At 40.1% G+C, this 26,918-nt stretch overlaps 2 protein-coding genes across 5 annotated transcripts in view; both read right to left on the bottom strand.

The window, feature by feature from the left end:
- The window catches only part of LOC115104886 (aspartyl/asparaginyl beta-hydroxylase-like), a 52,939-nt gene extending 44,825 nt beyond the window's left edge, over window positions 1-8,114 (bottom strand). Inside the window, 1 exon segment of the mRNA XM_029626261.2 lies at window positions 7,860-8,114. Coding sequence (XP_029482121.2) covers window positions 7,860-7,899 — 40 coding nt within the window. The 5' untranslated portion in view covers window positions 7,900-8,114.
- Window positions 8,115-10,364: 2,250 nt separating this feature from the next.
- On the bottom strand, window positions 10,365-25,516 carry LOC115104885 (WD repeat-containing protein 48-like). Of its 4 annotated transcripts, none has more exons than XM_029626257.1 (19): window positions 25,439-25,516; window positions 21,189-21,329; window positions 20,686-20,764; window positions 18,499-18,581; window positions 18,079-18,208; window positions 16,956-17,044; window positions 16,318-16,440; window positions 15,854-16,078; window positions 15,216-15,290; window positions 14,899-15,001; window positions 14,168-14,265; window positions 13,943-14,050; window positions 13,737-13,833; window positions 13,524-13,616; window positions 13,176-13,281; window positions 12,853-12,940; window positions 12,409-12,485; window positions 12,041-12,236; window positions 10,365-11,798 (listed from the first exon to the last, which is right to left on the bottom strand). In XM_029626257.1, exons 1-19 carry the CDS (start codon window positions 25,484-25,486, stop codon window positions 11,703-11,705), a joined length of 2,055 nt encoding a protein of 684 aa, XP_029482117.1. In that variant the 5' UTR covers window positions 25,487-25,516; the 3' UTR covers window positions 10,365-11,702. The 4 variants fall into 4 exon arrangements, with proteins under 4 accessions (XP_029482117.1, XP_029482119.1, XP_029482118.1 ...); XM_029626259.1 differs by having other exon boundaries at window positions 16,318-16,419; XM_029626258.1 differs by having other exon boundaries at window positions 20,686-20,761.
- Between the last annotated feature and the right edge of the window lie 1,402 nt (window positions 25,517-26,918).

Below are 26,918 nucleotides of genomic sequence, written 5' to 3'. Positions count from 1 at the left end.
CCCATAGACACAGCATATTGATAGGCAATCACTTAAATGAAACTACAAACCTCAGATTTCCCACTTTCTGGTTGGATTTGTCTCAGGTTTTCACCTGCCATATGAGTTATATTATACTCACAGACATCATTCAAACAGTTTTAGAAACTACAGAGTGTTTCCTATCCAATACTACTAATAATACGCATATATTAGCATCTGGGACAGAGTAGCAGGCAGTTTACTCTGGGCACCTTATTCATCCAAGCTACTCAATACTGCCCCCGTCACCAAGAAGTTAAGATTTTTTTGAGGAACCGAGGGCCCATGCCAAATCTTTTCATCTTCCTGAGGGGCAAGAGGTGCTGCTGTGCCCTCTTCATGACAGTGTTGGTGTGTGTTGACCATGTTAAGTCCTTAGTGATGTGGACGCCAAGGAACATGAAGCTCTGGCCCGCTCGATAAGGGCGTGCTCTGCCCTTATTCTTCTATAATCCAATATTAGTATCTAACAGATATGGGCAATTTTCTGGATACGATGAGAGTATTTTTTGTAATTATTTGTGACCTAAAAAAATATAAATAATTGTGTGCCACGCATCTTTCAATTAGTCATGTGCGAGGTTCTACATGGTCTAAATAAGTCAACTGGCAAGTTTGCTGTCTGTAAAGAGAAGGGGCGGGTTGTACGTTGTTCAAATCTAATTTTATTGGTCACATACCTGTTTAGTAGATGTTATTGCGGGTGTAGCGAAATGCTTCTAGTTCCGACAGTGCAGCAATATCTAGAAAGTAATATCTAACAATTTCACAACAAATACCTAATACACACAAATCTAAGTAAAGGAATGGAATTAAGAATATATAAATATAAGGACGAGAACCTGCTGCTCTGATTGGATAGAGCGAAGCTGCATTTCTCCGTCCAATAGCTTCGTAATTTCGCGCTCATCCTAATCTGCAGTGAGAACGTGCAGGGAGGTATTTTGCTAATCTATTTAGGCATATTAAAAACACATTTTCCAATCACGAGTATTAGCTGATCTGATTATCAACTGTCAATTTACAGATACGATTACTAGTAGGGATGCACAATATATCGGTGAACAGATCGTAAAATCAGCCGTTATTAGCTAAAAGTGCAAACATTGGTATCAGCCGATGTCTAGTTTAACGCCCGATGTGCAAAACCGATGTCAAAGCTGACATGCATACCTATATAACGAAGGTACATGATGCAATGATGCGCGCTATACAGCATTCCTAAACTAGCCCACTATGTCTGCTGTGTGGATCGAGCAGTCGAGTCAATTTCAGCGAGACAACTCAAAGGTGAAATCCATTAAAGCCAAGATAAAGGAATTCATTGCCATGAACGATGTGTTTACAATACAGCGTTGGTAATAACGCATTACTTGTTTGACTGCAACTTCTGGGGTAGATATCTTTAGCTTGGTACCTAGCTAGCACCAATACAACCAGGCTGAAAACAATGACCAGTAAAAACTACAGTAATTTTCATTATTCTTAGCAATATTTTAGGAATCCTTGTGAGTAAGTATAAGCTAGGTAGCCACTTGTTGTTCACCTATTGAAATTGAACTTCAGTTCATGAAAATAAATAGCTAGCCAGCTACTTAACCCTGTTGCCCAAAGCGAATGTTATAAGCAGCTAGCTAGCGTCATCTGGCTAGCGAGCTTGACTGGACCGGGTTGTGTGTTGTGAAGCTAGCCACAATAAGGATTAGGCACAATACTGGAATTTGCAGTTTGCCTTCAAAATAGGGTTGCAAATTAATACAAATATTCAAATTATTCCAAACTTTTATTTTGAAGGCTACCCGCAAAGTCCACTATTGTGGCTAATCCTTATTGTGGCTAGCTTCACATAGATGGGTCCGACCACCATTAATCAAATAACCCTAATTTATAAGACGGTTCTTATTTTAGATGAAACCTAGCTATATAATTAGCTAGCTAACTATAGCTACTGAAACAGATTATGTTGTGTTATTTGACACGTGAAATAGTGTTATTTCACGTGCATCTTTTTTGACATGCAAAGACCCAAACAGAGTTCCATAGAAAACCTGGTTGAGAATGAAACGACGAAACAGCACAGCAAGTAAGTAAAATAAATAGGTTTTGATCATATGTCCCCACTGGTAATGGGGACATACGTAAATGCCAACAAATTAACTTTTTGGTCAGTGTGGTGTGTGTGTAACCTTTATTTAACTAGGCAAGTCAGTTAAGAATAAATTCTTATTTACAAAGACAGCCCGGACAATGCTGGGCCAATTGTGGGCCGCCCTATGGGACTCCCAATCACGGCCGGATGTGATACAGCCTGGATTTGAACCAGGGACTGTAGTGACACCTCTTGCACTGAGATGCAGTGCCTTAACACACACATAGATGCAGTGGTCTAAATATTTAACTGTGCTAGAATGCTTAAAAGGCCGCAGTTTAAAAAAATATATATATGTGGTGTTGATGTGTGTCATGACTAGCCTTTCAAAGCACTACATAATTACAGATGTGAGTGCTACAGGGCGATAGACATTTAGGCAGGTTACCTTGGAGCTCTTGGGAACAGGATCAGCTTGAAACATGTTGGGATTATAGACTGGGACAAGAGATTGAAAAATGGTCAGAGATCTCCAATTACGTAGAGATGTTTTCAGTGAGACCCTGGGAATGTTCCCCCTCTAACAGTTAAATAAATCTATATATTTTTTAAATACAGTAGAGGGGTAGTGTCACGTCATACTTTGTGACATTGGCTATTCACGAGGAAACTAGATAGTAGAGAGTTGATGGTGATATTTAATAACACCTCTCGTTTTGGATGTGTAAAGAAACAATGTGATAATCAACTAGAAAATAAATGGTCAATACATAAGGTCTTGCTGGATCCTCAAGAGGTCAATTAAGAAGTTTATGAAACATTGAAGAAGACCAAGACTACATTTTATTGCCATTTCTGGGAGTGACCATAGTCACACACCAAAATAGGCCCATCTCAAACTGGACAGATCAATTAGGCTTATATCAAAAAAATGTGCCTTAGACAGCTTTGACAAAACAACTCAAATGGAGGGCACTGTACAGAAGCACAAGCTCCGCAGGAACAGGTGAAACCAATGAGAGAGGCAGTGCAATAGCTCATTAGGACCCGCTAGGTTTACAAATCACAATTCCTCCATAGAAGGAAAATAAGACATTCTGGGAAACAGGGAAACAGATGTGGCCACTACATGAACAGGTACTGTAGTCATAGTGCTGTAAAGGGAACTATACAACCATAAATAGAGTGAGGGTGACAATATGACCTGATTGAGGAGTGGGGAGAGTTAGAGCGAGGAAGATCATGAGTGTGAACAGGTGTTGTTATTCAACTACTAAAGGCTTCAAAGAAACAAGGTTTAAACACACACACACACAGCTACCCTACTCTAACTGTACAAGTTCAAGAGCATTTCTGTAGACAAGGTCACGTTCTTCAGTTACAAACAATACAACAAAAATACTCTGGCCTTTGTCACAAATAACAACATATCCTGTTTGTGACAGTATCCGAGCCATGACAAGTCACTATGTTCTATATATAGTCCTTTTAAACATTTAGCACACACACTACCAGTCAAAAGTTGACATACCTACTCATTCCAGGTTAGTTATTTTGTATTATTTTCTACATTGTAGAATAATGGTGAAGACATCAAAACTATGAAATAACACATTTGGAATCATGTAGTAACAGAAAAAAAACAAATATAAAATATATTTAATATACTTCCTCAAAGTAGCCACCATTTGACTTGACGACAGCTTTGCACACTTTTCACATTCTCTCAACAAGCTTCATAAGGTAGTCACCTGGAATGCATTTCAATTAACAGTTGTGCCTTATTAGAAGTTAATTTGTGGAATATTTCCTTCTTAATGCATTTGAGACAATCAGTTGTGTTGTGACAAGGTAGGGGTGGTATACAGAAGATGGTATTTTACCAAATAAGGCTAAGTCCATATTATGGCAAGAACTGCTCAAATAAGCAAAGAGAAATGACAGCCCGTCATTACTTTAAGACATGGTCAGTCAATCTGGAAAACTTCAAGAACTTTGAAAGTGCAGTTGCAAAAACCATCAAGCACTATGATGAAACCGGCTCTCATGAGGACCGCCACAGGAAAGGAAGACCCAGAGTTACCCTTGCTGCAGAGGATAAGTTCATTAGAGGTACCAGCCTCAGATTGGAGCCCAAATAAATGCTTCAGCGTTCAAGTACCAGACATCTCAACATCAACTCTTCAGAGAAGATAGCGTGAATCAGGCCTTCATGGTAAAATTGCTGCAAACAAACCACTCCTAAAGGACACCAATAAGAAGAAGAGACTTGCTTGAGTCAAGAAACACAAGCAATGGACATTAGACCAGTGGAAATCTGTCCTTTGGTCTGATGAGTCCAATTTGATATTTTTGGTTCAAACTGCCGTGTCTTTGTGAGACGCAGAGTAGGTGAACGGTAGATCTCTGCATGTGTGGTTCCCACCATGAAGCATGGAGGTGTGATGGTGTGGGGTGCTTTGCTGGTGACACTGTCAGTGATTTATTTAGAATTCAAGGCACACTTAACCAGCATTGCTACCACAGCCTTCTGCAGCGATAGACCATCCCATTTGCTTTGTGCTTAGTGGGACTATCATATGATTTTCAACTGGACAATGACCCAAAACACATCTCCAGGCTGTATAAGGGCTATTTGACCAAAGAAGGAGAGTGATGGAGTGCTGCATCAGATGACCCGATTAGAATCTCAAATATATTTTGATTTGTTTAACACTTTTTTTGTTACTACATGATTCCAAGTGTTATTTTCAAAGTTCTGATGTCTTCACTATTATTCTACAATGTAGAAAATAGTAAAATAAAGAAAAACCCTGGATATAAATAAAAGACAATGGAGGCTGCTGAGGGGCAGACGGCTCATAATAATGGCTGGAACGGCGTGAATGGAACGGAAACCATGTATTTCATAACACTTCACTTATTCACAGATGGGCTCCTCCATCACAGGTTCCTCCATCAGGGCAGATGAAGTGGGATCCATGATGAGAACTCCTTGATTTTTCCCAGTTTCTAACAAATCCCCCCTGCCTGAATGAGGCGTAGAGTGACCACTTGGACAGCTGGAACTTGATTCTGGCCAAACTAGCCCAGGGGACTATTTTTTTAGAGCCAACAAACAAATATGGGGAGGACATGCAGTGTGTGTGAGAGACACTCATCTGCCATAGCCAGATAGGACACAAGAGGGACTGTGCAGAACAAGGTACACAAAGACATTGCAGCAGAGTTGGCACTTGTCCAAACACAGAAAACATGACAGTTGCCTGTTAGTTGGTCTTTAGTGAAGATCTGGTGCAGAGATTGAAATTCTCTTGAAGTTGAGCACATTACACTACAGCATTTAGAAATAGTTGTACAGTAGAAAAGTGTGTAAAGGAGCAGTTCATGACTAGGACGACACACCCATTCTGGTGCAATACGGGCACTACCACCTTCTCACTAGATGGGTGGAGTAGTGTTTTATCAGCTTACAAACTTCCAACCATTTAACCTAGAAGTTGACTATGTAAATAATTTGGGATTTTCAACACAATAGTGGTTATTATAAAAAGCAGTGATGCAGTCAGTCTCAACTCTTAGCCAATAGGACTGGCATGAATAGTATTTATATTAGCCCTCTGATTACAATGAAGAGCAAGATGTGCAGCTCTGTTCTGGGCCAGCTGCAGTTCACTAGGTCTTTGCTTGCACATGGCTGGATAATAATCAAGATGATACCAAACTAGACCCTGCAGGACTTGATTTTTGGAGTTGGGTGTCAAAAAAGCACAACATCTCTTGATTACAGACAGACCTCTCCCTAGCTTTACAACCACTGAATCTATAAGTTTTGACCATGACAGTTCACAATCTAAGGTAACGCCAAGTAATTTAGTCCCCTCAACTTGTTCAACAGCCACACCATTCATTACCAGATTCAGCTGAGTTCTAGAACTTAGGAAATGATTTGCACCAAATTACAATGCCCTTAGTTTTAGAGATGTTCAGGACCAGTTTGATTACTGGCCACCCATTCCAAAACAGACTGCAACTCTTTGTTAAGGGTTTCAGTGACATCATTAGCTGTGGTTGTAGAGGCGTATATGGGATTCTGTCCCATGTTGACTCCAATGATGCCCACAGTTGTGTCAAGTTTGCTGGATGTCCTTTGGGTAGTGGACTATTCTTGATAGACACGGGAAACGGTTGAGCATGGAAGAAATAAAAAAACAGCAGCATCGCAGCTCTTGACACACGCGCCTGGCACCTACTACCATACCCTGTTCAAAGGCACTTCAATGTTTTGTCTTTCCCATTCACCCTCTGAATGGTACACATACACAATGCATGTCTCAAAGCTTTAAAAAATATCCTTCTTTAACCTGTCTCCTCCCCTTCATCTACACTGATTTGAAGTAGATTTAACAAGTGACATCAACAAGGGATAATAGCTTTCACCTGGATTTACCTGGTTAGTCTATGTCATGGAAAGGGTTCCTGATGTTTTGTACACTCAGTGTATTTCAGCCATCATGACTGAAGACTATAACAACTTCCTCTAAGGCCATTGGCTAATCTTCATGTGTTTATAATAATATTTTTTTTAACGGCTAATCATAATTTGTGTTAACTTAATAATCATCATCCTCTTTTTCAATAGGCGAGTGCATCAGAGTAGTAGGTCCATAAATGGCAGCCAAAGATTTCGGCAACAATCTGTCTAAACAAAGGATGTTACAGGGCATGAACCATGAAGATTAACAACGGTCAGGCATACGCACAACTACAACATTTCTGTGGTTGATGTTGCCTTGGCAGTTGTGACACCCTAGTGTAGATTCAGTGTCTCTTTCCCAATACCAGCACAGCACTGCAAACAGGGCCAAGCATTAGTAGGCTATGCCTTCCAATCAGATATTACAATCACAGTGCATGTTGACTTTTTATGGTAGCATCACATGCACTGCAGTGCGACAGACAACTTCCCATGTCTTTGCACTTCTGATTAAAACCCACTTATAGTGGGAAATACTTGCTATAAACTATGCCAGTTTGTGCAATGAAAACACAATTAAAATCCATGCATTGACAGTTCCTTGTTATAAGTAACTATTATCCACCAGTCACAACACAGGACAATTTTCACTAGTTTAGACTCAGTCCTCAATTAAGACACTCATATTCTAAGATAATAGAAGAGGAGTAGGCTATTAGTGTGAACAATGTTAGGCAACCCTTTAATGACACAAAATCCATTAAACAGTTAGACAGGTTTTTTTTATATAGTTTTTTTTTTTTTTTACCAGATATGTGCCTAGGGATGGTCTGGATGAATGACATGGTGTGCACTGGGAATATGGAATAATTTGATGACCATTGCCCACAGGCCAACATAGCATCATTCACATTCATCATCATTTGAGAAGAGAGAAACACGAAGCCTAAACCAACAACAGAAGACATAGCTAAACATATAAACTCCCTTCTAAATGTAGTGAAGACATTAACCCGCTGACACAGTGGACAACAGTGAACGTTAGCAGCGGGGCTACATTGTATCATTGTAACATAGTTGCTACATTGTAGCGTTTCAAAATAGATTCTGCACAATTGGCTCGAGGAAAGAACATGATTAAATACATTATTCTTTGCCTGATGGTGGTGCAGTTGCATAATTGTCAAATAAATATTTAACTAGCTAGACTTGCACAATCATTTAGCGTACGAGCTATGCTGTTAGCTAGTTAGCATTGGGAAGGGTACCGACCTTTTTTGGCTTGGTTTCTGAAATTCTTCCTTGGAGCCATTGTAAATGCACGGATGCTGACTGTTCAAATAATTAGCCTGTAAACTCCCTTCTTGTTCCCTAAATTAATTTCCGATACCACCTTGATAGAGATAGCTTCCTATTACCTACCATTCCAACAAAATAATAATGTCCTCATGGATACTGACTGACAAGCTAAAGTCCATGGTAACCAGTTTACTATTGAGTGACCTTAAATTCCGCCAGTCCGCGACAGGGAATGAAAGATGGGCGGAGTTTTCAGTGGATTAGTTTTTGTTGTAATTCTACGGTTTGGACCACTACTTGTTGGGGAGTGCCCAGAGATTTCCGCCCTGCAGTTTTGATAACAGCGATAACAAACGTGTCAGAGTGTCCCCTGTATATCGCGACATCTTCACATAACATTAACATCAAAGGGGTTTAAGTGGCTGCTGAGTGGACCTGGAAGGGACAGAGTGGGCTGTAATAGTATCCAACCTGAGACAGGCGGGGATTTCTCTGCCTGGGTCCCTGATGGGGATGCCTGCAGTATCTTCTGGAGGGTCAAATACAGTGATGTATTTAAACCCTGGATTGTAAATGCTATGTATTGGCCAGTGGGAGGCTTTGAAGCCACGGATCGGCCATACTGCCACTCCCCAGAAGGAGTGGGAATAAATGGGATTCTACAGTATTTCAATTAAATTTATTTTTGTATTGTTTGTTGTAGTGGGGACAGTAGAACTTTCAAAAATAGTTTACTAAAATCTTTATGTTTATCTCACATAATATAATCAATAGTAATAATAATAAACAATCATTTAAAAGTATGCATTAAGGTGTAGGCTTGGGCGGAATCCAGATGTTCATATTGTCATACCGGGATTTACGGTAATACCAGCAAAGCACACAAGGGGCGCTAAAAATGCAAGAAAAGCCCATTGGGCCTCTATCACCAGAATGCTAACAAATGTATCACTAACTAAAAGCGAAATCACAGATGATGTTAGCTAAAGGTTTAAACTAATTGCAAAGACAAGCAAATCCAGCTCATAAAGTTATACAAGCATAGCTAGTAGCTACCAAATGTCATTTTCGGTGAGTGTTGAAATTTATAAGCGACGGTGAACGAGAGAAATTGTGCAAATTAACAAAGTTGTGATGTGTAAACGTTACACGGACCAGATGGGAAAAGAACGGAGACAAAAAAAACTAAACGCTAGTAGAAAGCACACAAAAAAATGACAGCTGTACAGATATCTCATCCAGAGCTCTTTGACTTCTGGAAGAAAGCAATTATAAGATATCTGATGGAAAACATTTAGTAGTAAATTGCATACAAGTGTAACTTCATCAACTCGTACGCCACACAACAGCCTCGTCGATAGATATGGAACGCTATGGCCTCACCCGCATGCTTTCTCTTATTGTGCTATTTACAAACAAACACCTGACTGGCCCAACTGTTCTGGGGATCTACGGTAAACGTAATCATTTAAAATAATTTGACAGATGAAATGAACGCAATCTTCTTAATCTTCTAGGGTATTGCACAAGTTGATTGCAGGTAATAACTAAAAATGTCGCAAAAAATATTAACATTTATTGAAAAACTTCAAAATTAATAGTTTTGATGGTATTTATAGTATAGAAAAATCCTCCTGTGGCTTTTTCCAAATACCACTGGTATACGGTATACCGCCCAAGCCTATTAAGGTGTCTGTAATAGAATAAACATGGCAAAAACAAATGTAGACGTTAAAAAACGAATTTCTATAGCTTCCAAAATCGTTTTCTACGTTGACGGGGGAGTGCCAAGATGGAGCCATGTTGGCTTCAAAACAGCTCCCCGTCTGTCATCTAGTGTATATATAAATAATTGGTCAGATCGAACCATGCGGGGTTCCCCAACTGGCGGCCATGGCCCCAATTTCAAATATTAAATCTGCTTGGGCTTCTTGCTGTCAATTTGCAGTCTACCAATTATTTGTAATTATGTTCAGGTCCCCTGACCATCCGTTCAAGAAATAAATCGTCAGGTGGCTGATTCTAGTTGATGATCCCTGATTGGCTCTCTGGAAACAATCTGGAGATATAGATTAAGAGAACTTCAGGGATGACTATACAATTGCAAGAAATGTCATATATATATATACACACACACTGTATAGTTGAGCACTTACACATACTTGCAGATGTACAGACCCATAGCTGACAGAGCTCAGACCATGACAACTGCACTCCTGCTTCCAGCAACATTTGTATTCCAAGACAAATATCATATTCCACATTGCAAGTGGTAGCCTTTTGTGTCCTGGAATTCAGCAATGTGATTTCTGATCTTAAGTCTCAGATCAATGCAATTCATCTTCCTCTGAAATTCAAAAGCATGTTATTCTCATTGTCATGTTGTCAAATTTATTATGAGTTTATGCACCCACAATATATATTAAATTACAATCAGCACTTCAGAGCATAAGCGGTTGTGGATACAGAGGCATATAATTCTTTAGTAGCTTTTTTTAATGTAGAGATAATTCAACAACCAGTTTCTTTAGGATTAAAACCAAATAAATTCTTTATTATAATACATTTGCTATAACACTGTGAAATTCACATTGTTGGAGTTTGAGAGCAGTCTTCATTTCGTTGGCATAAAAAAAAAGTTGTGAATCCCTCCACTTTCCTCAAGAATATCCCTCCATAAACTTTGTCAGTGTATAATGGATATAGGCCGATTTAGCAGCAGACTGTCATGGGTAATGCCAATGACAACAATTTAGCTTTGCTCTCAAATACAGTACAGTAGCCTATAAACATCCTGATTCAGTGGGTCCTTTAAATTGTACATACCTGTTGCTTCTTGACATTTGTGATTTTAATGATATATATATATTTTTTTACACGAGAAAGTACCCTTTTGAAAATAACATAGGCTTTGCTAAAAAAAAAAGGAAATATAATGTTCCTGATGATCAGAAGTACAACTTGTGCCAAGTTGCCTATAAAATATGACAGTCTATTTACAAAAAGAAAGATAGGTTCAGTAATTTAAGTGTTCGCTAAAGAGATAGTATGGGGAATGTGTACTTGTATGTGTCCATTTGGTGAGAGAAGCTTCACACAGCAGCTTTCAATACATCAGTCAGTTGCCAAACTGAGGTAACTGAGGAATATCACACGACATACAATAAACATTGTCATGTCTTTACATTCTGTCAAGTCTTTGATTGGTTTGAATGGTCACCTGACTATCCAGAAAATGTTCCTCAATAAACCCTTTCGTAACCATGGACGAGGATGAAGGGTGGTGATAGGTGGCCGGAAACAAGCATGTTCTAGGAATGTATGGGAGCCCAACAAAAACTAAAACATACTCATGTCACAAAGTGAACCTCCAAGCATAGTGACTTTCTCAAGCTGGTTGTCACGCCTTCTCTCTCAGAAGATGGGCACGTCAATAAAAATCTTACTTACAAAAAAGGAAAAAAAAATAATAACAAAAAGGAGGCAAGGAAACGTCATAAAATAAAACCTAAATGACAAAGAACCTTAAATTGCCCTGGAAATGTCTTCAGTCCATTCACTGTACACAGTAACAATAGTTACCCTCCTTTCTCCTTGTGTGTTCTGGCTGATTGGAGAACAGTGATTATTGTGTGACACTCTGGCTACGGACCAAACAAATGCTTTCTGAGGGGTTATAAGGCTCTAACAAGGAGTCGTTGAGCACAGGTTTGTGTTACTAACACATGGATCTGGTTGGATGAGTTTGAACAGTCCATGTTTGGTTCCAGAAGAAGGAGGTGGTGGTCAGGATAGCACAAGATGCCACCGGCGACCTCACGTGGACTTCTGCCGATAGTGAAGGGTTAGGTCTCCGCCACTCTTCCAGATAAAATGCTTGACCGTCCGCAGGTCCATGTTGGGATCCAATACCTACAGACAACAAAAAGTGGGAACATACATTAATACATTTTAGTCATTTAGCAAACGCTCTTATCCAGAGTGGACTTACAGTTAGTGTATTCATCTGAAAATAGCTAGGTGGGACAACTATATATCACAGGCATAGTAAGTACACTTTTCCTCAACAAAGTAGCTATCAGCAAAGTCAGAGCTAGAAAGGGGGGGGGGGTGTTTAAGATACTCTTTGAAGAGGTAGGGTTTTTGTACAGTACCTGATCCTGACAGAGCAGCTCAATCTTCTCCTCGGCCAGCACGGCCACGTCCTCCTCCTCCTTCTGCTGCTCGCTGGGCTTGTCGTTGTTCCCCGAGGCCCCTGTCTGAGACTCGTTGTCCAGGTTTATGATCTTCTCATATACGTGTTCCATCACCTTCCTCACCTGGAGCATGTCGCTGGCCGACAGACGGTCCCTACGGAAGAACCACAACGTTGGAACATAACTGCAAGCTTAGAACATTGAACGGTGAGATAAATAGTTCAAGTGAATGATACCATTAGGAAAATGTGTTTCGCAGGGAAGGATGAACAAAGAACAATAATAGGTACAGAAAACAGATTGTCAGTTTAAAATGTTGTACTTACTTCTTTAAGGTTTTTGCACCGGAGGAAGAATGAGGCTGGAGGTAGAATGGGATTTTGTTGAATTTGGGCATATTTTTCTAAATCACAGGGAAGAATCAAACATGAGAACCATATTGTATCAACACTACACAATTAGCTATAATACTGTAATGTTAGAAGATACATAGACAGTACCAGTCACAGAAGAGTGTGCAAAGCTGTCATCAAGGCAATGGGTGGCTACTTTGAAGAATTCTAAATATATTTTGATATGTTTAACACTTTTTTGGTTACTACATAATTCCATATGTGTTATTTCATAGTTTTGAGGTCTTCACTGTTATTGTGCAATGTAGAAAATAGTACAAATAAAAGAAAAACCCTTGAATGAGTAGGTGTGTCCAAACTTTTGACTGGGACTGTACATGTATTATATTTATCATTAATAATAAGTCGAGAGCTCACATCCACGGTAATGTCGATGACCCACTGTGGCACGGTCTCGTTGAGCAACATGGACTCAGTTTCACCACCCGAGTCTCGACACAACAACCTGGAGAAAGAGAGGGCCGGGTGGGTGGGGTTTGCACTTCTGGGACTATTCCATTGGTTCCATTACACTGGAAAAAGCTTGATTGAGTGCCACTTAGGTACAGTATTTCAACGAAAACCAGTACTATTTCCAACCATGTCTGACTGTGACAGGGCGGTTTAGCACAGACTTCAACAGCAGCATGGATGGAAAATGTTCATATTTCATGTATTCTAAGTAATGCTGTGTATTTTACCTGAACAGGGTCCTTCCCCCTGCCTCTCCAAAGATGACTGGCGTGTGAGGGGGAACATGGAAGTAGCCATTACCTTTCTGTATCCTGCTCTCATGCTCCCCGTTCACTGAAGACAGACACACACACACACACACCATCAGAACATGGACTATCACTGACAGATTTAATTCAACTCAATAACGTCGGAAGAATATCAAAGACTGCTTGCATTATACTTCATATTATTATTATATACATATTACTACAGTAGTAGGTGTAAGTGTGTTTTTCAAGTGTTAATGTCACGTGCACAAGTACAGTGAAATGCCTTTTTTGCAAGTGTGTGTGTGTGTGTGTGTAACAGCGCACCGTGGTTCATCTCGGTTTCTTCATCCATAGGGTTGACGTGTGTCCGGGGCCAATACTCCAGTAAGGCCTGCAGCAGCAGTCCACCCAGGTTCACTAGAAGAGAAGACAACTCTATACCGACGGTACTGCACATATGGGACCATGTTCACTTTGTGTGGGTAAAAAGTCCACTTGATCTTGCATGGCAGTACATTTTATTTTAAAAGCGCTCACATTTGGGATCAGCCCCATCAGGACTGGAGAAGCCTGCATCCTTGGCCGACACCCACGCAGCAAAGCAGTCACTCTCATCCAGCGTGATGGTCAACATCTACCCAACGGAATATGTGCATTAAAATGAAGGCAAATCACTATCCTACCTATTGCTATTACTGTCCAAAGCTTTACAGTGTAAAAATAAGAAGGCAGGATCATCTTACCCCAGTCTTAAGATCCACAGAGAACCAGTTTGGCACATACACCATTTTAAACCTCTTTTTAATCTCTTCGTCGAACTCCATCTTTCCCAGGTCTTCCCCTTTACACGCCTGAATGAGGACAACAGGTATTCAATCAAAAAATATGGCAAACGATGAAGAGATGGCAGAGAGACGGAAGATGGCAGAAAACCCAAATGTAAAACACAGAAGGCAATGGGCACGCACCTTTAAAATATCCCAGTATGCAACGTTGTTGTTGGTATCTTTGGTTAGTATATGTCTCTTGTCATTCAGAATGTGGCACTGAATAATGCTGGCTCCGCCTAGTGGACAGAAATACACATGACACCCATTTATGCCTAGAACGTACAGTGTACAAAACATTAAGAACACCTTCCTAATATTGAATTGCACCCCCCCCCCGTTTGCCCTCAGAATAGCCTCAATTTGTTGGGGCATGGACTCTACAAGGTGTCAAATGCATTCCACAGGGATGTTGGCCCATGTTGACCCCAATGCTTCCCACAGTTGTGTCAAGTTGGATGATGTCCTTTGGGTCGTGGATTGTTCTTGATACACACGGGAAACGGTTGAGCGTGAAAAACCCAGCAGCGTTGCAGTTCTTGCCACAAACCACAGCGCCTGGCACATACTACCATACCCCGTTCAAAGGCACTGAAATCTTTTGCCTTGCCCATTCACCCTCTGAATGGCAGACATAGACAATCCATGTCTCAATTGCTTCAAAGCTTTAAAATCCTTCTTCAACCCGTCTCCTCTACACTGACTGAAGTGGATTTAACAAGTCAATAAGGGATCATTGCTTTCACCTGGATTCACCTGGTCAGAAAGAGCAGGTGTTCATAATGTTTTGTACACTCAGTGTACAATATCTATTACATTCTAAATACCAGAATTTGCAATACAAAGATAAACTTATGAAGTTAAATGTTTACCTTTAACAACCTGCTCGGGCTGTGTGCAGAGAGGCGTCAGGGGAGTAGTGCAGTCGTTGTCGTAATCTCCAGATGCTCGGAAATTGTGAATGCCCTTCAGAGACTTCAATGAATCATGACAGGAAACATTAAATCAGGGAGTGAACATTGCATTAAAAGTATACAGACACAAGGTTCTCTTAGAAGAGACACACAGGCTATACGGAATTCTTTGTTTCTACTGTGTTATATCCAGTTTAATTCTACTTCCATGTAATATTAACATATCAATTACTCATATAAAACCCCTGTTGTTCCACTCCAGCTTTGATGCTTACCCATTTGTTGACGGTGGACTTGGTGGTGGAGACCCAGAGGGCCGTGGGGGGGTCAGCTGAGTGGTCCAGCTCCATCTGAACCAGGGAGAGACAGAGCAGCCTTCACTTAAAGGTCCAATGCAGCCGGTTTTAGCTCAATATCAAATCCTTTCTTGGTAACAATTTAGTACCTTACTATGTTTGTTTTAAATTACAACTGTAAAAAAGAAAGATAAATAGCTTCTTAGCAAAGAGCGATTTCTCAAGCAAGAATTTTGGAGATGTCACCCGGCAGGCCAAAACTCCATCCTACCAAAACAGGCTGAAATTTCAGGTGGTATTTTCAAACATCTCTTACACTAAAAGGGCATTATCATCACTTTCACAATTGCACAGTATTATTCCAACCTCATAGTGTGTAAATATATATAAAACACAGGTAAATACATGTTTTTGACTGCACTGGGCCTTTAAGGCTGAGATAAGAAAAAACATTGTAACATTATGATTGGATTGTATATGGCTCAAAATACTTAAGTCCAATAAACATCCAGGCCTAATATCTACAAGTTACAGATGTTGCAACTACAAGTTACAGATGTTGCAACTACAAGTTACAGATGTTGCTCAGAGTATCCCAGTAACCACACCCCTCTCACCTTGAGGACGGGGGCCTTCTCCTCACAGATGAGCATACGGAGCTCTGGGTTCCTCAGGTCAGTGCAGTAGATCTTGCGGTCACGGCCACCAGAGTAGACATGCGTGAAGGCCTCGTTGACCTGTAGGGCCCACACGCCCTCATCGTGCACCCGGTAGGTGGCGATGCACCGCTGCTGCCCCAGCGACCACAACCGGATGGTCCCGTCTGAGCTGCCCGAGAGACACTGGGCGGAAAAAGAGAGCTGTAACATTAGGAAGGCGAAATCCCAGTTGAAAATTTCAGGTTGGAGGCATCCCTCACAGTTCATTCCCTGCTGATTCCAGAAATCCTCCAAATGGTATTTAAAAAAAAAAGTAGTCCTCTTTGTCCCTATATGAAAAATAAGGCTTCCACAAAAGAGTACCAGTGGATTACATTTTTAAAGGTGAGGGACAAGATACGATTTTTAAGGGACATCCTTACCTGAGTGCCATCCCTGTTTAGCAGTAATGATTTGACGTTGTCAGTGTGGCCTTTCAACTTCATCAGTTTGGCACAGGTTCGAGGATCCCAAACTCTCAGTACCTTTAAAAGGGCACATTCACTCTTTATGAGGTATATGGAAAAAAAACATAGTTAATTTCGAATTGCCAAACCAAAAAATGTAAAAATATAGTTTAAGGTTTTTGTTGGTGGAACACTTACACGCAGAGGTTTACATTTTTGTTGGTGGCAAACTTGTTCATGGTGTGTCCCACCAACAAAAACTGGCAGTAATTTAGTTAATAGACCAATGAGAAAGAGAGTTCCAAACCTCTCGGCCAATAACAGCTAGTTTTCCCTTCCCCACTCAGACCACTCCCAGAAATTGCTCTTTGCTAAGAACCTATTTTTGTTTTTGACCATTTTAATTGAACAATCACAGTAAGGTACTTAATTGTTACCCATAAATTATTTGATATTGAGATAAAATGGCTGCTTTGAACCTTTAAACAAATCTCACTTTAGAAAATGGCAGTAAAGTAAATCAGCTTCAGTTAGCTGGAAGTATTATAACAAATGTCATCACACCACTGGAAACATTAAGAATATATCAATACAAATGTGATTTAAGAACCCACCTTTTCAGTGGACCCTGACACTATGACGGTGCCCATCTGATTCATAGCCAGACTGTAGATGGAGTCTTTGTTCCCACTCAGTGAGGAGGCTGGGAGACGACAACAACATAGTTACAACACTCAGGTCTTTCTCAACAGACTTCTGGTTAGTCAGTGGCACTTAAAGACCCGTAAAGATACCCATGGCCATCATTCAAATTGATGGGTACTTGAGGACATTAGCTGTGTTCGAATACCCATACTAACGTACTACATACTTAATGCGTATATACTAGCTAGACATCTTACAACTTCATTAACAATGTCCATTGAGAACGCACAACGACTATACTACTTAGCTAACCTAAGAATGACGTGAATAATCAAGTCAATAAACGTTGGGTAGTTAGATAGTATATAGTTAATATACTGGCAAGTTTGATGTATTAGTAGCCAACGACCTTTAGGTCGCTAGCTAACATAACGGTACATACACGCAACTGCTGTAATGATATGCTGTTTGTAAGGCTAGTGTGGCTAACACATTGTCAGCCAACATAAGGTGTAATGTAAGTTATTTGAAAAGGCATTACTTTACTGCTCAACATGGTCTTAACATTTGTCATAATTAGTTAAAGCAATTAATTTGTATCCGCTCGTCAGACTTCGGCTGCATCATCAGCCACGCCCATTTATGAAGAACTGCATTATGCACGGAAATAGTGTCTACTGCTTGTATGCTTCGTATTTTAGTGAATTTAGTACATCATCTGGAAACTTTTGGCATACTAACTATATCCATACAATGACCAATAAGCCTAGTACATACTCAATTTACATCACAAATAGGTTAGTGAGGTTCGTATGAGCATTCGAACACAGATATAGTCTTCAACGAGCGATTCCTCCAGATAGATGTACTGTATATCTATATCTGTACAGTACATTCCAAGTAGTCCAGTGAACATTTAAAATACTCAGTCCAGGGTGTGCCCATGACATGGTAGCTGAGTTATGTTCATTAGGGCATGCAACAGAAAACATTCAATTAACAGTCCAGTCCAGGTAATCCCTCCCCCGGTTAGTCCTTTTTTTCCCAGTTTGGTGCTGAATGAACATGATCCAGATGAGAGAGCATACTCACTGGTGACGGTGTTATTGGAGGCAGTCAGTGCTGTTAGTGTGTTGACGTCCCATAGGAAGATCTGTCTGTCCAGCCCTGCTGAGGCCACCAACTCCTTGTCCTTGGCATAGGCTAAGGCTTTGACATAGTCCTGTACAGACAAAACCATAGGGTTTTGATACCAAGTCTCAGTGCTTTTAAAATTAGATTTTGGTTCCGATTAGGCTAAAGGACATATCCTGAAATGTGCATGCTAAATGTAATACAACTTTATTTCTCTACAGCTGCATCGTAACTTTCGCTTTAAATATGCATTGATCTCAAACGAAGATGTGTGAACACTGGGTACTATTCTTAAGATCGCATTCAGGCCTTTGTGATGCCACTTGAAATGGGATTAGAGGTGTGGTATTTTGGAGCTATCAGTATGGTATTGCTTACCTTGTGTGTTCGCAATGTGGACATGCAGAATCCCTTATGCGCATTCCAGACTTTCACTGTGGTGTCTGAGGAAGCAGATATCACTGGAATACAGAGTGAGATTATTCAGACACAGGATCAATAGGAAAAGGTAATATGGCTTTAAAAAGCGACAAGGTGACAACTTATTTATAAAAATTGCTTGCAGGCTTAACTGTACCAGACTACAAAACATTCAAAATATATACAGTGCCTTCAGAAAGTATTCACACCACCTGACTTTCACATTTTGTTGTGTTACAACCTGAATTTGAAATTGATTACATTTAGATTTCAAAGCGGAATTATGTTCTCATAAATTAATTAAAAATAAAAGGTGGAATGTCTTGAGTCAATAAGTATTCAACCTCTGTTATGGCAAGCCGGAATAACTTTAGGATTTTTGAATGACTACCCCATCGCTGTACCCACACATAATTACGTGGGACCCTCAGTCAAGCAGTTAATTTCAAACACAGATTCAACTACACACACCAGTGAGGTTTTCCAATGCCTCGCAAAGGGCACCCATTGGTAGAAGGGTCCAAAAAAAAAAGCAGACATTGAATATCCCTTTGATCGTGGTGAAGTTATGACACTTTGGATGGTGCAAGGCCAACCACTGGGGAGCCAGGCGGAGCCAATCAGAATGAGTTTATCCCCACAAAAAGGGCTTTATTTCAGACAGAAATACTCCTCAATTTCATCAGCTGCCCGGGTGGCTGGTCTCAGACAATCCCACAGGTGAAGAAGTTAGATGTGGAGGTCCTGGGCTGGCGTGGTTACACATGGTCTGCGGTTGTGAGGCTGGTTGGACGTACTGCCAAATTCTCTAAAACAATGTTGGAGGCGGCTTATGGTAGATAAACATTAAATTCTCTGGCAACAGCTCTGGTGGACATTTCTGCAGTCAACAAGCTAATTGCAAGCTCCCTCAAAACTTGAGACAACTGTGGCATTGTGTTGTGTGACAAAACATTTTATGTGCAATGATTATGAAGTTTATTCAGCTTCTTGATATGCTAAACCTGGATGGATTTTCTTGCCAAAAGAGAAATGCTCACTAACAGGGATGTTAACAAATTTGTGTACAACATTTTAGAGAAATAAGCTTTTTGTGCTGATGTAAAAATAAAAATAAATTGGGGGATCTTATTTCACTTCATGAAACCAACACTTACATGTTGCGTTTATATTTTTGTTCAGTATAAATGACAGAGTGAAAAGGAAGCCTGTACAGAATAAAAATATTACAAAACATGCATCCTGTTTGCAATAAGGCACTAAAATAATACTGCAAAAAGAACTGAGCTTTTAGTTTGGGGAAAACACATCACTGAGTACCATTCTTCATATTTTCAAGCACGGTGGTGGCTGCATCATGTTAAGGGTATACTTGTCAGCGGCAAGGACTAGGGAGTTTCTTAGGATAAGGACTTTGCATAGGCAAAGTCCTAGAGGAAAACCTGGTTCAGTCTGCTTTCCAACAGACACTGGGAGACAAAAATCCACCGTTTAGCAGGACAATAACCTAAAACTCAAGGCTAAATATACACTAGAGCTGCTCACCAATACCACATTGAACGTTCCTGAGTGGCCTAGTTACAGTTTACTTTAATTGGCTTGAAAATCTATGGCAAAACTTGAAAATGGCAATGATCAACAACCAACTCGACAGAGCTTGAAGAGTTAAAAAAATAAATAACTGGCCAATATTGTACAATACAGGTTTGCAACGCTCTTAAGAGACTTATCCAGAAAGACTGACAGCTGTAATCGCTGCCAAAGTGATTCTAACATGTATTGACTCAGGGGGTTGAATACTTTTCATAAAAAATATATAGATTTTTTTCTTCTACTTTGACAGAGTATTTTGTGTAAATCATTGACAAAAAAATGACAATTAGATCCATATAAATCCCACTTTGTAACAAAAGAAATGTGGAAAGTCAAGGCGTGTGAATCCATTCTGTAGGCACTGTACAAGCAAATATCCATAAAACAGTTTTGCAATTTGCATATGATGGATATGTCCTAAAATGTAGTTGTGTTTCAGTGATCATTCTTTAATAATAAAAAATATAGGCTATCCATTCTGAGGGGTAGGGCTCTGTTCGACACTGTTCTCAGAGAACTTCAATTCTGGCTTAACACATCACACGGACTCACATGTCTTCCCATTGCAACAGAGGACGATGTCATTGACCCAGTCCGTGTGGTGTTCCATCGATGCAATGTACGGGTCCTGCTGCAATAAATAAGACTTATGCTGCAATATCAGTGGGTTTATGCAAGTATTCTATGACAATCAATTCCAATAACAGCACAACAAAAAGATTGGCGCTTTTCATTCGAACATTGACCATTGATATAGGTCTGTACATCTATACATATCAGCTCTTTCTCAATTTCTCTTTACTTGACACCTCACATCTCCCCCATATTGGAGAAGAAAGTCAGAGGGCCGGGACCTTGGAGCCTCTCCTCCAATACAGTTGAAAAGTGATAGGATGCAAGCAATCAACACATTTAGACTTAATGGCTGTGGAATCTGACTTTGTGGCTGTGTTATTTAGCAGAAACTATCAGTGTGACCTAGAGTAAAAGCATTCAAAGGGTCAAGATAGGATGGCATCCTGCCAGGTTAAGTGTGTAGGTGACGGACAGGTTACCTTGTGCTGGTTGACGCTCCATATTCTAATGATGGAGTCTCGGCCAGCTGTGAAGAGGCGGTTCAATGCCGGGTCGAGCTGCAGGGCGTTCACCCCATTGCGGTTATACTTCTCCACCTCATCCCTAATCACATAGGATACCTGCACAGAGAATTGGATATGAGTGCAATTTGAACCACATAACAAAATGAAGATGGATTGGGATTGTTTCTGGTGAATCCTTGACATTGATTTTACTGAGTTACAGTTCATATAAAGGAAATCAGTCGATTTAAATACATTTATTAGGCCCTAATCTATGGATTTTACATGAATGGGAAAACATGCATCGGTTGGTCACAGATACCTTAAGAAAGGTAGGGGCGTAAATCAGAAAACCAGTCAGTATCTGGCCTCGTGCATTGGTTTGGGCTGCGACACATCTCCTTCCAATAGAGTTGATCAGGCTGTTGATTGTGGCCTGTGGAATGTTATCCCACTCCTCTTCAATGGCTGTGCGAAGTCTATGGATATCAGCGGGAATTAGAACACGCTGTCGTACACGTTGATCCAGGCCATCCCAAATATACTCAATGGGTGGCATGTCTGGCGAGTATGCAGGCCATGGAAGAACTGGGATATTTTCAGCTTCCAGGAATTTTGTATACATTAGAGGTTGACCGATTAAATCAGCATGGCCGATTAATTGGGCCGATTTCACGTTTTCATAACAATCGGTAATTGCCATTTTTGGACGCTGATTACATTGCATTCCACGAGGAAACTGCGTGGCAGGCTGACCACCTGTTACGCGAGTGCAGCAAGGAGCCAAGGAAAGTTGCTAGCTAGCATAAAACTTCTTATAAAAAAATTTTTACTACACATGGTTGATGATATTACTAAGTTAACTAGCTTGTCCTGCGTTGCATATAATCAATGCGGTGCCTGCTAATTTATCATCGAATCACAGCCTACTTCGCCAAACGGGTGATGATTTAACAAAATGCCCAATCGTTGCACCAATGTACCTAACCATAAACATCAATGCCTTAAAATCAATACACAGAAGTAGATACGCAGGTTTTAAGAAGTATTTAGTTAAAATAAATTAATGTTAGAAGGCAATAATAACTAGGGAAATTGTGTCACTTCTCATGTTCATTGCACACACAGAGTCAGGGTATATACAACAGTTTGGGCCACCTGGCTCGTTGCGAACTAATTTGACAGAATTTTACATAATTAAGACATAACATTGGAGGTTGTGCAATGTAAGAGCAATATTTAGACTTAGGGTTGCCACCTGTTCGATAAAATACGGAACGGTTCCGTATTTCACTGAAAGAATAAACGTTTAGTTTTTTTAATGAGTTTACGGATTTGGTTTATGAAGGCTCATATGTGTGTTTACTATATTATAATTAAGTCTATGATTTGATATTTGATAGAGCAGTCTGACTGAGCGGCGGTAGGCAGCAGCAGGCTCGTAAGCACTCATTCAAACTTTCCTGCATTTGTCAGCAGCTCTTGGCAATGCTTGAAGCACAGCTCTGTTCATGACTTCAAGCCTATCAACTCCTGAGATATAGTATACCTAATACTAAAGTGCCTATTAGAACATCCAATGGTCAAAGGTATACGAAATACAAATGGTAGAGAGAGAAGTAGTTGACGCGTCATAATTCCTATACTAACTACAACCTAAAACTTCTTAACTGGGAATATTGAACAACCAGCTTTCATATGTTCTGAGCAACGAACTTAAACGTTAGCTTTTTTACATGGCACATATTGCACTTTTACCGTAGGATTGAGGTCAGGGCTTTGTGATGGCCACTCCAATACCTTGACTTTGTTGTCCTTAAGCCATTTTGCCACAACTATGGAAGTATGCTTGGGGTCATTGTTCATTTGGAAGACCCATTTGCGACCAAGCTTTAACTTCCTGACTGATGTTGCTTCAATGCATCCACATCATTTTCCTTTCTCATGATGCTAAATTTGTGAAGTGCACTAGTCCCTCCTGCAGCAAAGCACCCCCACAACATGATGCTGCCACCCCAGTGCTTCATGGTTGGGATGGTGTTCTTCGGCTTGCAAGCCTCCCCCTTTTCCCTCCAAACAGAATGGTCATTATGGCCAAACAGTTCTATTTTTGTTTCATCAGACCAGAGGACATTTCTCCAAAAAGTACCATCTTTGTCCCCATGTGCAGTTGCAAACCGTAGTCTGGCTTTTTTATGGCGGTTTTGGAGCAGTGCCTTCTTCCTTGCTAAGCGGCCTTTCAGGTTATGTCGATATAGGACTAGTTTCACTGTGGATATAGATACTTTTGTCCCCGTTTCCTCCAGCATCTTCACAACGTACTTTGCTGTTGTTCTGGGATTGATTTGATTTGCACAAGCATTTTGCTACGCTCGCATTAACATCTGCTAACCATGTGTATGTGACCAATAAAATTTGATTTGGAGGTCCTGGGCTGGCATGGTTACACATGGTCTGCAGTTGAGGCCAGTTGGACATACTGCAAATTCTCTAAAACAATGTTGGAGGTGGCTTACGGTAGATAAATGAACATTAAATTCTGGCAACTGCTCTCGTTGACATTCCTGCAGTCAGCATGCCAATTGCACGCTCCCTCAGAACTTGAGACATCTGTGGCATTGTGTTGTGACAAAACTGCACATTTTAGAGTGGCCTTTTATTGTGCCCCCCAGCACAAGGTGCACCTGAGAAATGATCATGCTGTTTAATCAGCTTTTTGATATGCCACACCTGTCAGGTGGATGGATTGTCTTGGCAAAGGATAAATGCTCACTAACACGGATGTAAACAAATTTGTGCACAACATTTTAGAGAAATAAGCTTTTTGTGCGTATGGAAAACTTGGATCTTTTATTTCACCTCATGATTCATGGGACCAACACTTCACACATCGCATTTATATTGTTGTTCATTCTATAATAACATGTAAGCACTTGCTGAAACTAATCAAGTGTCATAAATGGCTTGTAAACACTGGTAATGTACTGGACTAGGGAGTTTTTCAGAATAGAAAATGAATGGACATAATCCTAGAGGAAAACCTGGTTCAGTCTGGTTCTCAGACACGGAGTCAAATTCACCTTTCAGCTGGACAATAACCTAAAACAAAGCCAAATATACACTCAAGTTGCTTACCAAGACAACATTGAATGTTCCTGAGTTGCCTAGTTACAGTTGACATAAATCGACTTGAAAATCTATGGCAAGACATGAAAATGGCTGACTAGCAATGATCAACAACCAACTTGACAGAGCTCGAAGAGTAAAAAAACAACAAACAAAAAAAACGGGCAAATAGTGTACAATCCACTCTTAAAGACTTACCCAGAAAGACTCACAGCTGTAATCGCTGCCAAAGGTGATTCTAACATGTATTGTATTGACTCAGGGGGTTGAATACTTATGTAACAAATATCTTTCATTAATCTTTTTTTTTTTTTAAATACAATTTATCCACTTTGACAATATAATATTTTGTGTAGATCCTTAAAAATACAAAGACAACTAAATCCATTTTCATCCCAATTTGTAATAACAAAACAAGTTTAACCTCAATGGGTGTGAATACTTTGAAGGCAATGTACATACAAACTAACATTATTGAATGGATACAGAGTAAATCATATTGCAATCAGAGGACAAGGACACTAACTTATTGAACATACTGCATGCAATCATTCGTAAAGCATGTGTGTGACAGCAGTTTGCTGACGTCGAGCAATCGCATAGGATCAAGGCTATGCAATTGTAATCGGACAAAGATAATTGTACCATCCGACTGGCTGCATACCACATAGCTAGCTTGCTAAAGGGGATGTGATTTTCTAGCTAACCAGCTAGCTCGTGAAGTGAGGGTGGGCGCGGAGTAAATCTTCAATGTCTATAGTGACCTGAAATAACAACCCCGCACGTTCACATGCAAATCCCTTGACAACCCATTAAACACGAGACACGGTCTCCGTCAAACGAATTGAGTCATTTGCAGCGGGCGGCAGAATGTATTGAGTAGCAGCAAGCTAAACTAGCTAGCTCTCTGCTAGTAATGCCAGAGCCGAGGGAGGAGTGACCGGCGGCACTTGCCCGCCACACGTTGAGGGTTCAAAGACATCCACGGACGAGCAGGCAAAATATACATTTCCACGGATAAGTATCGTGTATGAATGCAAATTGAAAAATCTTTACTCTGCACGCAACTGCATGACAAGATAGATACATTAGTGATTTACCTGGACTTTTCTCCGCCCAGCAGCATTCTGCCTGTGATGAGTCGCCATCTTTACATGATGACACCTTGACGTCACTTCCATAAGGCGGTTGTCCCTAGTTACCACACCCACAAAGTCATAAACCCCGCCTATTTCTAAAATGTTCACGTTTCAAGATCAACATTTCGTTTGATGTGGTATTTTAGTCATACGTACAGGATACGCACAGTCAGGCGTTGGGGAGTAACAGTAATCCGCTACATGTAAGGGACTACAAAAAAAACGGTAACTGTAATCCGTCACGTTACCAGCAAAACTATTGTAATCAGATTACAAATACGTTTGAAAAACTAGATGATTTACTTCGAGTATTATTTTTAAATTCAGAAAGGATGTTTGCGAAAAAAAAATATTTGACACTTTTCTCAATGACAGACATTCAAATCAGCATTGAAAAAAAGCGCAAATTTAAGTTTGTTCCACCTGAACGTGTCTGACCACAAGTCAAAGACCACTATGATTAAACAGCAAATGTATTTGATGGATCGCGGGAAAAGAGGAGGAATAGGTTTTTGAAGGCTACAGTCCAAACTATGTCTTCCAATGGTGTGACTGCTGTCGACATCCATAGATTATCCAACTTGAATAAACGCTTGGAGGTAAGGATGAGAGTAGTGGTGGAGTCTACGGTGATACGGATATCACTTCTTATTGATATCTACATAGCTCATTGATGTGAATCACACTGCTGCTCTCTCATTTAGCTACATGCTCAAACTTGCACACTTTTGATAGAGTTAAAGGGGCAGTCTGTAGTAGCTACATCCATTTTTGGATTTATAAAGTATATATATATTCATGTAATGATATCATTTAATAGAAAGCGATGGGTTATAAGAAGCCTACATAACCAACCCATAAAGTAAAATATTAGCATCCGTATATGGCCAGATATGTAAACGTTAACATTGATTTATCTTGCAATAGATGTAGTTCAATTTGTAACATACATGTTTGTTTTCTAATGCCTCATAAGGGGAAGGTAATCTAAAAGTAACTGAATGTAATCAGATTACGTTACTGAGTTTGGGTAATCCAAAAGTTACCGATTACAATTTTGGACAGGTAACTAGTAACTGTAACAGATTACATTTAGAAAGTAACCTACCCAACTGTGTGCATAGTATACATCATCCAACGAAATTCTTACTTGCAGGTTCCTTCTCGACAATGCAACAACAAAAATAATAAATCATAAAAGATAAGAATACAAACAAAGTAAATGTCAGGTTATTGTCAGTAGAATAGAATAATAAATGTTAGCATGAGTATAATACAGGACAGCACAATTTATAGTCCAATTTTTCCATTTAAAAAAATTATATATATAAAACATTTTATTGGTCACATACACGTGATTAGCAGATGTTATTGCAGGTGCAGCGAAATGCTTGTGCTTCTAGCTCTGACAGTGCAGTAATATCTAACAAGTAATATCTAA

Source organism: Oncorhynchus nerka, linkage group LG22 (genome assembly GCF_034236695.1).
Source record: "Oncorhynchus nerka isolate Pitt River linkage group LG22, Oner_Uvic_2.0, whole genome shotgun sequence".
Taxonomy (NCBI): domain Eukaryota; kingdom Metazoa; phylum Chordata; class Actinopteri; order Salmoniformes; family Salmonidae; genus Oncorhynchus; species Oncorhynchus nerka.
This window is presented reverse-complemented; position numbering and strand designations above follow the sequence as displayed.

Excerpts from the sequence above, each read along its gene's own strand:
- LOC115104885 (XM_029626257.1), bottom strand. The coding sequence starts at position 25,486 with ATGGCGACTCATCACAGGCAGAATGCTGCTGGGCGGAGAAAAGTCCAG. Across the intron at positions 21,330-25,438 it reads CTGGGCGGAGAAAAGTCCAG|GTATCCTATGTGATTAGGGA; the intron begins GTAAATCACTAA and ends TTCTCTGTGCAG. Across the intron at positions 14,051-14,167 it reads CATACTGGGATATTTTAAAG|GCGTGTAAAGGGGAAGACCT; the intron begins GTGCGTGCCCAT and ends GTCCTCATTCAG.